The sequence below is a fragment of the Nicotiana sylvestris genome, chromosome 6 (assembly GCF_000393655.2).
Source record: "Nicotiana sylvestris chromosome 6, ASM39365v2, whole genome shotgun sequence".
In the NCBI taxonomy this organism is placed as follows: Eukaryota; Viridiplantae; Streptophyta; class Magnoliopsida; order Solanales; family Solanaceae; genus Nicotiana; species Nicotiana sylvestris.
The window spans coordinates 205,991,970-206,004,012 of record NC_091062.1 but is presented as its reverse complement, the minus strand read 5'-3'; the positions used below and the strand labels follow the sequence as shown (position 1 = coordinate 206,004,012).

General features: G+C 33.6%; 1 protein-coding gene and 1 long non-coding RNA gene across 3 annotated transcripts; both read left to right on the top strand.

Annotated features, from left to right (window-relative positions):
• Window positions 1-427: 427 nt before the first annotated feature.
• Window positions 428-1,649, top strand: LOC104222871 (uncharacterized). Its single transcript, XR_710012.2, has 2 exons — window positions 428-692; window positions 1,231-1,649. It is a non-coding gene; the product is annotated as an uncharacterized lncRNA (long non-coding RNA).
• Window positions 1,650-8,686: 7,037 nt separating this feature from the next.
• Window positions 8,687-11,519, top strand: LOC104222870 (vacuolar protein sorting-associated protein IST1-like). 2 transcript variants are annotated; one of them, XM_070150238.1, is made up of 6 exons: window positions 8,687-8,701; window positions 9,083-9,230; window positions 9,348-9,480; window positions 9,680-9,783; window positions 10,539-10,683; window positions 10,767-11,519. In XM_070150238.1, exons 2-6 carry the CDS (start codon window positions 9,190-9,192, stop codon window positions 11,397-11,399), a joined length of 1,056 nt encoding a protein of 351 aa, XP_070006339.1. In that variant the 5' UTR covers window positions 8,687-8,701; window positions 9,083-9,189; the 3' UTR covers window positions 11,400-11,519. The 2 variants fall into 2 exon arrangements, with proteins under 2 accessions (XP_070006339.1, XP_009772496.1); XM_009774194.2 differs by lacking the exon at window positions 8,687-8,701 and adding an exon at window positions 8,788-8,970.
• Window positions 11,520-12,043: the final 524 nt, after the last annotated feature.

Here is a 12,043-nt window from a genome sequence, read left to right as displayed (position 1 = left end):
AAAAAGAAATTGCATATCGTTGGATCAACAAGAGAAGTTTTGATAAGTTGTCTTCAACAAGTAAAGCAAATTATATTAGTGGTCTAATTTCATGTAATCAGCATATGATTGAATATTATATGCTCACAATATTCTGTTTTTTTTTTTAAAAAGAATGTTAAGAAAACGTACAGATCAAGTTGATCGACGCTTGAACAGCAAGGCAAAGGCAAGAATTTTGTTAAGGTGGCCTGCCTTGTAAAATAAGTATATTTCTTGCCAAATAAAATCAATTGCCCGACATAAATTTTTCTCTGCATATTAGGCTCTAGGCCAGTCTGCTATTAATGCATGACACGTGGAAGGGATCTTATTGTCGATATCACCAAAGTAAACGCCCTAAGTTTTTTCACCATAGTATTTACTTGGACTAGAAAAACCACTCTTCAGCTAGCTAGCTCTTTGTTTCACTTGTTTTTCTCGATATCAGTTGCTTCCCTTTTGGCAGATTCACGTTAATCAACTTGTCACATGCAACAAACTACGTTTAAGTTTCACTTTTACCAAGATTAGTTGGCTGTGTCTTTTACTATAAACCCAATCAAAACCCCCATTTCGCCCCACAAGGCATTTACCTTCGATCAGTTTTGAACAACTCTTTTTTTTTTTTTACCCTGAGAGCTTCCTGTATGAGTTTTTATATGCCAATAATGGTATGCTATTCTTCTTCTCCGATCCTTATTCTTCTTGAAGATTAATTAGTCTTAATTCTATGTGATGTTACCGTTGTCTGAAGTACTGCGGCCACATAGGCTCAAAGATGATCAGTTGAACACCTTTTGTTGCATTTACGTTAAATATATCTTTTATTCATATATATATATATATATGTTATATCTCGAACAAATGCCCTTAGCGAAATTTCTAACTTCGCACCGGTCTGGAGTTGGGGTTTTTGTTTTGAGTTAACTCTTATACAGTGAAACAACAACAACGGCCCAGTGAAATCCCACTAGTGTGGTCTGTGAAGGGTAGTGTGTACGCGGACTTTACCCTTACCCCGAAGGAGAAGAAAGACTGTTTTCGAAAGACCCTCGACTCAATAAGACAAAAAGAATTATTTGCTACTTAATTATTGATATTTAAAATTATTAAAATACATCGATAGTGTGAATTTTTTTATTTTCATTTTTTTAAAGCTTTATATGTTTGTTTGCTTTTATTTTTAACTAGAAAATTGTTGTATTGCAGTGTGTCACGGCAATGATGTTTGGGTCAGTAGCAAGAACGATGAGTGCATTGATGGTTCAGCCAGCTTCCACCTTAACAACATTGTTGTACTACAGTGATCTCCTCCCCAGCAACCTGAATTTGGACCGGTTGGTTCGTAGGGACTTAGTTGATGGTGGAAACTATATTTTTCATTTTCTCATCCACTTTTTGAGATGTTTTTGGTAGTCATTTTCATATAACTAATTTCATTTCTAGCCTTTTCTTTTTTCTGGTATGTCTTTCTCTTTGTTTTGAGACCTTCAGTTCGGTGTAAGATGATTGAAAATAAAATTATATCGTCTCTCGGAACTCTATACATATTGTTCTTGAATGGAAATTCTCCAATAGTGGAGTACTCCTCCTCTATAGTATTAATGGAAATTTCATGGTTCGAAGGACTCCTCTTGGAATTCTTTTTTACATAACTAAAAAACAAACATCTATTAAATTGTTGACTCTGCTTGTCCAAATGGGCAGAACTTTAAGTTTAATTAACAAGAATTGCTCCTCACTTGCCTCACGTGTAATACTTTTGAATTTTGACCTTAAAAGTTTGTCCACAGGGCAAGCGTGTTTCTAAAAATTAAGATCATCAATTTTCAAGGTTATCGGGTGTAATTGTTAAAATAGTACGATATAGCTAGTTTTCGGATTGTTCATTCAAAAATAGTCAGCGTTTACCAAGTCAATGAAAAATAGTCATTATTTTGCTGTAATAGAGACCGGTCCAGCATAATATACTGGAATTCAGTGCACCTCTGTATGAACTTCCAGCATATTATGCTGGACCGATATACTTTGCTGGCTCCAGTATAATATACTGGAGACTGGAGCACCGGTGCTCCAAACTCCAGTATATTATGCTGGATCGGTATATTATACTGGAACTCCAGTATATTATGTTGGAGCTTTTTTCCGGATTTTAAACAGTATTTTCGTTCAGATTTATCTTTATATGAAAAGTGGCTAAATTTCGATTACTTTTGAAACTGTGACTATTTTTGAATGACCACTTATAAATCTGGCTATTTCTGAATTTCTCCCGGTGTAATTGGTAAGACTGTACGCAATTGTAACTTGTATCCAATGGATTTGTGGTTTCGGGCCAGCCAAAAAACACAACTTTGCTAGCCTTATCACTCGAGCATTGTTGGGCTTTTTATTTGAAATCACATTCCAACAGTATGATTTTTAGCAAATAATGGAAGAATTAACTTAAATAGCCCACTCACCCGCTTAAATTAAAACTAGCCGACTGAGTTATAATATGTTAGAAAAAATGGAGAAGATTAAAACGCTTAAATTAAAACTAGACGACTGAGTTATAATATGTTAGAAAAAATGGAGAAGACTAAAATGAGAAGTATAGCTTTGAGGCGTGAAAGATAACCATCGAGATATTGCCCGTATATTCTTTAGAGGATTACACGCAATTCAAATTTAGAAGTATGTCAAACGGGATTTTTACCTAGCTATACTTTATTAGAAATTTATTTACCAATATTCTCTATGTTTTGTAGTTTTAATAAGTATCTAGGTTTTTCTTACAAATTGTGTAGATTGTTCCTTAAAAGGCTCTCACCTCATTATTAGTGCCTTCAATTAAGGTATCTAATTATATCCTTTCCTCTTTTTCCCCTCTCCTTCTTTTTTTACAACCAAATCCCATAATCTACACTCAGAAGCTCCACCTTTTCTCTTCCTACCATTGCCGATAGCTTCATATTATTAAATCATCAATTGCATCGTTCTTCTGCTGGGAGATCGGACAACACTGAAAATAAAAAAATATTCAGCAATTTTATGATAATTATATCATAATTGTATTTGAATTGTATCAGATACATCAATACGTAAAACATAATTGTATCATACTTGTATTACAATTGTATCTAACTTGTAGATGGTACATTAATATCCAAAATAATACCTGATATAGTACTAATAAATTAATACTACCCTGTTTCAATTTATATGAACCTATTTCCTTTTTGGTCTGTGGCAAAAAGAATGACCCCTTTCTTTATTTGGAAATAATTTACTTTTATGCAATGATTTATAGCCACACAAAATATATGTGCCTCATTTTACACCACAAGTTCAAAAGTCTTCTCTCTTTTCTTAAACTCCGTGCCCAGTCAAATGGGTTCACATAAATTGAAACAGAGGGAGTATATAATTATCATATATTTGTGATACAAACTGTGAAATTCGTCGTGAACTCACAACTGCTCATAACTAAGATACAAATTTTATATAATCCTGAAAGAATTCTTACGCAATTCTGATACAACTTAAAACCGACTCCAAACTTAAATTGATACAATATCGTATTATACTTGTATTAGTTTTGTATCATGTATTGCTTTGGGTACAAATTATGATACAATTTTGATACAATCGTGATACAATTCTAAATTATGATACAACTTTTGATCTTCATTTTTTCAAGTTTCAATTTAAACATCCACCTAGAACCAACTTTAAACTTAAATTATGATAAAATATTATATTTTAATAGTATTAGTATTGTATCAGAATTGTCTTAGGTATTGATGAATCAAATACAACTCAGATACAATTATGATACATTTATCATACAATCGTAATACAATTCCGAAACTTCTTTTTCCTCGAGTTTCAATATGAAATTCAACCTAAAACCAACTTTAAACTTAACCAATCTCCCTTCAAATTGAGATATAAACTCTAAAGGATATTTTCAATAATTTTCAAGAACACCCAATCCAAAGAAATCACAAATTCATAAAATCTGAATATCTAATTCAAAGTTTCGAATCTTTTTAATGGTATGTCAATGACAGACCTCTCTACTTGCAATTTCTAAGATAATGTCGATGGATTTGTCAATAGTTGAACCTTTTTAATGGTTGTTAGTAGAATTGATTCAGAAAAATATATGATACTATAATTTTAGAGAGATAATAGTTTGATTTGTATGAGAAAGAGAGAGAGATATTGGTGGATTTGTATGAAAGAGAGAATGACTTTAAAAGCTTTTTAAATTGGGAAGAAAATCGTGATTGTAGGAGGCTAAAGCTGATAGATGGGGATGAGAGATACGTTACAAATTAATTCCTATATTTAAGGGATCCTTCTTTTATCATATTTTTTACATAAATAGTAAATATAGATACACAATGTAATTCTTAAGGAACCAAAAGAAAAGTGGTTAATAAGTTTCTAATAGAGTATAGCTAGGTAAAAATCCCATGTCAGATACTCATTCAATATGACTTAGTGGGCTTAGCCTTTTAAGGCCTCAAAAGTGGCTTTCAGCCACCTATGTGGGAACCACCCACATATACAAGCTATATCTAGCATAATATATGTACTACCTCCATTCCAATTTATGTGAACCTGTTTGATTGGGCACGAAGTTTAAGAAAAAATGAAGACTTTTAGAATTTGTGGTCCAAAACAAGTTAAAAAGTGGCCCAGAGTATTTGTGTGGTTATAAAAGCTTCTCAATAAGGGTAGAATTGTAAGTTTAAGTTAAATTGTTACCAAATTTAGAAAACGATCATTCTTCCTGGAACGGACCAAAAAGAAATAGGTTCATATCAACTGAAACAAAGGGAGTATAATATATGTAATGTATGTATAATCAGCATATAATCTATGTATATATAATAGTTAGAAAAAGTAAATAGTGAAACCGGCATACTACTTGTATAAAGATCTCATAACTTAACTAATACCTTATCATATGGAGTTGTAATCAATGTTTTAAAAGGCGGGGGCGTGAGGCAAGGCAAGGCGTAAGTCCTGAGACATGAGGCGTAAGTCCCACGGATCTTTAAATTTTACTAGTTTCAAAAATTTTAAGATAGTATAAAATAAATATAACTATAAAAATTACATTAAAATCACAACATTATAATAAATAATCTATTTAAAATATTTATAAATTATAATTCAAATATGAATAATACGAAAAGTATAACATATAACAAAATAATCAAATTAGCTGCAATATCATTACAACTCAAACATCAAAAGTAATGTGTTTGATGCGAAATCTTATACGTATCTTTTAAGGAGTAATGAATCTTGAAAGAATTTCGATATTATAATTTAATATTTTTTTAAAATACTCCTTTTATTTAGTATGCTTTCTATTTGAAAGAGAATTTATATAAAAACATAATTCACAATTAAAATGCGATCCTCTAGAATCATTTATTTTTAAGTTTTAACAAGTTATTAAGTGACACATAGTGCACCATACTATACCATGATAACTAAGTATTTATAAATAGTTACTAGCTAATACTGACCTATTACATTAATAAGTATTGTATTTTGTAAACGTAAAAATAATATTTAGGAAAATAATTATAAAAAATTTATGTACTATTATATAATAAAGACATAACAAAAGTTAATAAATAAATTCTTTTAGATTAAAGATTTATTTAAAATTTACTATCATAGCAGTTTTAGTAGATAACGTGTAATAATTTTTATTTTAATTATGACATAAAATACTCTCAACTTAATGATTTATGATTGAGAAAACAGTAATTTTGAATAGTCAACAATTTATTAAGAAAATTGAGGATTTACAAGGTTAGTTACACACAATTGCATAAAGTTTTATTAGGCGAGTCTAGTACGCAGGGCGTGTCCGGGGCATAAGCTCCGATGGTTGAGGCGTAAGTCTCACGGAACTAAGCCCCACACATAAGTCCAGGAGCATTTTACGAGTGCTCCACCCCAGGACGAGCCCAAGGCGAGTCCCAATTCTGCCTTTTAAAATAGAGGTAGTAATACTCAATATATGGATTACTTGAATATTTTTTATTTTTTTCTTGGGAATCTGATGAGAGCTGACAGAAGATATAAATGAATGAGTTTAAATGGGTCAAAAACCCATGTCAACATATCCAATCATTTGTTAAGTGTTATTCTCAGAGTGACCATCATCCCTTTGAACAACATAAGTTCAATCTCATATCGCCTGGCCTTTATTGTAGCCAAGAAACCAGTTTTCAGTTGAAATCGAAGGGACAGTTTGTTAATATTATCTCACTAATCTTTAATTATTTATCCAAAAAATATTTTCACCTCCCATTCAAACACAGAAAAATATTTTCTAGGAAATATTTCCCCGAAAAAAGCTTTCGTCATATCAAACACCTTTGACCCCTATATCCCAGTTTATTTTCTGCTGATAAATTGATAAAGAGCGATAATGAAACTAATAGTGTTTGGATTGACATTTAAGCTGGTCAAATCATGAACTTTTAAGTTCTTTTTAACCTTTTTAGTACTTGACAAAGTTAAAAAATGTTTAAAATGAATTTAAAACTACTTAAAACAAACCAAAAGCAATAAGTTTGGTAAGGCAAACTCAATTTATTGCTTTTTTCGCTTAAAAACTATTTTTGCTGAAAAACCACTTTTTGTAAGTCAATCCAAACGGGCTATGATGTTTGGCTTAATGTATGCATATTTTGATGTATATTTCCTCACATTTTATTTATGTCTCATAGATTTGAGATGTTTAATATGATGATTTGTGCTAAATTGTGGTATTTCTACGTGTAGGAATCATTCAGATGCAATTTGAGACGAAATAGCGCGAATTGGAGCGAAATTGGAAAGAAAACAAAAAGTGAAATTTGAGGGTCACAGCCAGCGTGGCGCGCTGGTTGTGGCGCTATTTACAAAATGTTGAAAAGTTGAGGGCCAGGGCCAGCGCCCCACGCTGCCTTGGACGCTCAAAACGCAAACATGTCCTAATTCGACTAGGACTCAGTTATTTCGACTCTAAGACGCTCCCAACTCATATAAAAGCCAACCTAAACCTATTTTGAGAGGGAAGAACGTTTTGGAGAGGAAACACAAGCACAGAGCGCCATGGAGGCCGAAATTCATCAAGTTCCATCTTTCTTCCACCAAACTTAGTAATTTTTATGTTTCTTCGTATGATTTGTCATTTTGCTACCATGTCTATGTGGAGCTAAACTTCACGTTCTAGGGTTGTGGTTCTTTCATGACTATTGTTATTCGAATATTGATTTTGATTTCTTGATTTATCATATTGGTTTATTTATTCAATCTTGTGCTTAATTATTTGATTGCTTGATCACCAATTGAATACTATCTAGTATCTACAAATCTAGAGTTGAACTCGAAAGTGGGAATTCTAGATTGCATATAGGATTGAGTTGAGCAAGTTCTTGAGCCTGAACATCAGGGAATGGATTCGCGGTTAGGATAGACATATACCTAATTATCTTGCTTGGTTGATTTACAGGAATTATAAATGCATTATTGTTGATTCTAACTCTAGAGATATATAGGTGTTAGGTTAGCTTGAATAGACGAGTAAGAACTCGACAGATCCTTATGAGCAATATTAACTCCGTTAACCAATAAACTAGACAAATTAGTTAGTCAATTCAATTGAAGAATACAATAGGAAGCCCATGGCCCTAGATCGTTTTCATCGCATTGATAACATAAAAATCTGTTATCCTTTTGTTCAGAGTTCATTATTTGTTTTCTTTATTTTAGTTAGTTTAGAATCAAATATTTCTAGGTTTAATTCTTGTTTAGATAATTAGAATAGTCTAATTTAGTTAATAGTTAATTACAAGTCCTCATGGGTTCGACATCCGACTTTTAGTCACTTTATTACTTGACGACCGCGTATACTTACGTGTGCGTTTGATCGCAACAGGCTAAAAGTATGAGTTAAGGGCTCAACGTAACTGTTCGAGGTTTTGGAATGATAAGATCGCCAGAGGCAGATATAGCTCAGGGCTACGAGTTCAACCCATAATTCCATCCATACGTTGCTTATATATATATATATATATATATATATATATATATATAAAAGATCATCAAAATCTTAATAAATATAATTACTCCCTCCGGTCTACAATAAGTGACCAATTTATTTTTTTGTCCAAAATAAGTGTCCATTTATATAATCAAGAAAAATTTCAATTTGTTTTTCCAAAATTACCCTTACATACGTTTCCCTAGAAAATCATTTACTCCTCACATTTGAGAAGAGAAGTAAGTGTTACTAAACTGTGGTGTAACATTTAATGAAGGGTAGTTTAGTCACATTAATTATTTTTGTCTAGAATTTAGTATTTCCTTAATGCGTGTGCCTAAAGTAAATTGGTCACTTATTATGGACCAGAGAAAATAGTACATTGTGAACCTATAATTTTTAACGTGCAATAAATTCAGTAGTAAAATATAAAGATCGAACCCATCAAATTAAAATCTTAGATGAGTCTCTAAATATCGACATAAAGTTGCAGTGTAAAAGAAGAAGAAAAAAAAAGAAAAATATAGAAAAAATAAATTAAAAAAAGAACATTTAAGGATAGAAGGTGAAAGAGGAGGTGATCCTCAACGGTTCATCTCCCGCGGTTTGCACTCCCAGTCTATCAAATCCCATGTAAACCCGCCAACTTCGTATTTCATTGAGCCTGTGTGTACTTACCATACTACCCTTCCCCTTCACCCACAACCCATAACACACACGTGGAATAACAAGGGCATTACAGTAAAACCATCGCATTGTCCGTTATCCGACAGAATATAGCTGGACTTATATCTTTCTTCAACTTCTTTTATGGCGATTTAGATTCTAGATTATAGTAATTCCTAAATATATGAGCTTCTCCTAAACTCGAGATTACGTTCTTGTCTCCTTCATATATAAAGGTTTCTTTTTTCTTTCCTTATGATCAGGTTTCCATGTTGATTCTTGCGCGATTGAGATGCATTTGGATCGTAATAATTTTATCTTTTTAATTATACTATTGTAACTTCCTAGGTGCGCACTGGGGACCTAAGAGGCGGTGGTTTACCCTACGGCGGATGTCAGTGGTTCGACTCTGCTTATCTCCAACTCGTGAACTTAGCCGATAGAAGAAAATCAAAATGTTGGACTCATGGAAGAGAAACAAGTTTTGCTCAAAATGGTAATAGTGACAAGTTTGCAGGGTTTAATTCTTTGTTTGATTTTCAATTTAAAAAAGATACTTTTTCTTTGTTTATTAATTGTTCTCATGTTCTTATGGGGATGATCTCTGGTACAGCAAGTCTACAATCAAGCAGATGAAAACTCGAATCGAAATGGTGAGGAAGAAGAGAAATGCAATGCAGAAATACTTGAAGAATGATATAGCTGACCTTCTTAAATCTGGATTGGATGTCAATGCCTACGACAGGGTAATTCCCAAATATTCAATAAAACTCCTATAGGTCTGAATTTGGAAATTGTTTAAAAACTTGTCAATAATACTCCTTGTTGCATGATAATATGTACTGTAGATCTCAGTACTAGTTTCATCCGTTTGGGACTGAGGCGTAGTTGTATATTACTTTCTTTCTCCCTGGAAAGCTCTACTGATTTTGTTTACTGCAACAGACTGAAGGCCTTCTAGTTGAACTGAATCTCTTGAGCTGTTACGATTTCTTGGAGCAATATTGTGACCATATTTTTTGTCACCTTGAAACCATGATTCAACAGAGGTAACTTCTGACATTATTTTATTTGGTGTTTCATAAGAATAGAAGACGTAAATTGTTAGTAAAAATATTGCGTGCACTAAAAAAAAGGGTAGCTCGGCGCACAAGGCATCCCGGGTTCAGGGTCTGGGGAAGGGCTGCACCCAAGAGGGTGTGATGTAGACAGCTTATCCATCTTCTGACAATTTGTTGTTTAGTGGATCTGTAGCATCATCATAAACATAAAACATCTCAGTTCTCAGATGATTGGATGTTTAATGTGTGTCAACTATTAGTAAAAGGGAAAAGGGCCAAAATTACCCCTCTGCTACCTACCTGAAAAGAATCAGTCATACCCTTTGTTATACTTTCGATATATTATTGCCCCCGACGTTATAAAACTGGTGTAAAAATACCCTCCGCCGTTAGGCCACCATCCCATATGGCCCTTTATCTTACTGAGGATGCTCCCATCTCAGTAAAATGGGGTTGGGGCAATGAGGTGGCAGTAGCATGCCATGTGGCGGCCACCTCAGTAAAATAAAGGACCATATGGGATGGTGGCCTAACAGCGAAAGGGTATTTCTGCACCAGTTTTGTAACATCGGGGCCAATAATTGACCGAAAGTATAACGGAGGGCATAACTGATCCTTTTCACGTAGTAGAGAGCTATTTTTGGCCCTTTTCCCTTAGTAAAAATAGTGTTCCTGGTAGTTTTTCAACCTGATTTCCTATGAGTCAAACTGCCTCCTCATGTCTGAGCAATTCTTATTTTTAGGGAATGCTCTGAGGATTGCAGGGAAGCTGTGGCATCTTTGATGTTTGCAGCAGCGAGACTAGCGGACTTGCCTGAATTACGTCAACTCAGAACGATATTTTCTGAGAGATATGGAAATTCCCTTGAATTTTATGTTAGTAAACAGGTAATACTCATTTTTTCACATGCAGATAACATTCATCCATAAACTTTCTCATATGATTTATATTTCCTCCTTTTTCTTGATAGTTTACTGAAAAATTAAAGCCAGTACCACATAAAAAGGATATGAAGCTACAGTTGATGCAAGATATAGCAACAGAATCTGGTACAGAATGGAATTCAAAAGCTTTACAACAGAAGCTATATGAACAAGAACACATGTCTGAATCAGGTCATGATAAAGAATCTGACGCTGCTACATTCAATCATGAGAATGTGAGGCATCATCATACCAAATCAAGAGTGAACACAACAGAAAGAAGTTCAGATTCTGGTCTTGATTGCGCTCATGTGGACAAAGTAGAATATAATGGCGACGACAATGCAGCTGAAAAGGCTAATCCAAAACCAAAATCGGTTAGAAGGAAACATCTGGAGCCACAATCTGGTGACAAAGATTCAGGACAAGAAAACCATGGCACAAGAATTTCAAATGGTGAAGTCTCGAGGCAGAGAACTCGAGATGGTCCTTCAGGAAGAACAGCATCCCTTCCAGTTGAATTGGAACAAATAAGTCCAGCTGAGCTAATGAAAGGGCACACTCGAGCAAATTCTTGTCAGCCTGATATGTTTGGTCCAAATGGGCTCCATCCTAAGGTACCAAACTACGATGAGGTAGTTGCTCGCCTGGCGGATCTCAGTGGGAAATCAAAAGAATGACCTTTTAGTTAGGACAAGCTGGATTACTGTTCCATTCCACAGCCAATCTTATTAAATTTTGGTTTTATCTTACTCTTTGTATACATGTTAAGAGTTGATACAGTGTATATTACTCTTTAACAGTTATTAAACCATTTCATTGTAAATAGGCTCATTAGATAAAGCCTATATGTTGAGTAGTGACAGAGTATTTGACTCTCTATTCATGAGTCATAATCTTAGTCCATCACAAGTTTCTAGCAGCAACGTCGTATACAGAAGATTTTGTTAACATTTTACTAGTCTTTTTGCAGGGAAAAGTTTCATATAAAATTTTTGTTGCCATTATCAATGTAGTTACTGTAAGATAGTTAAAACATCTATTTTATGGCTGACGTTTTTCTTACTATAGTTCTTTAACTCTTGGGAAATTTCTCAATTCCCTTTTTTCCCACTAATTGTGTATCAACTTCTATCAATATAGTCACCAACCAAACCATTGGCCTGGGAATCATCAAATAGGTAAATGTCCCTTTAGTGAATCAAGAACTTGCTCCCTGTCGGATTCATTCATGGACTTATCAAAATTTGCAGACTATTTGTTGAAAGTGACTCAGTTCATGATGAAATTCCGAATCTTGATATAATCAGGCAGCCAAAAAAAA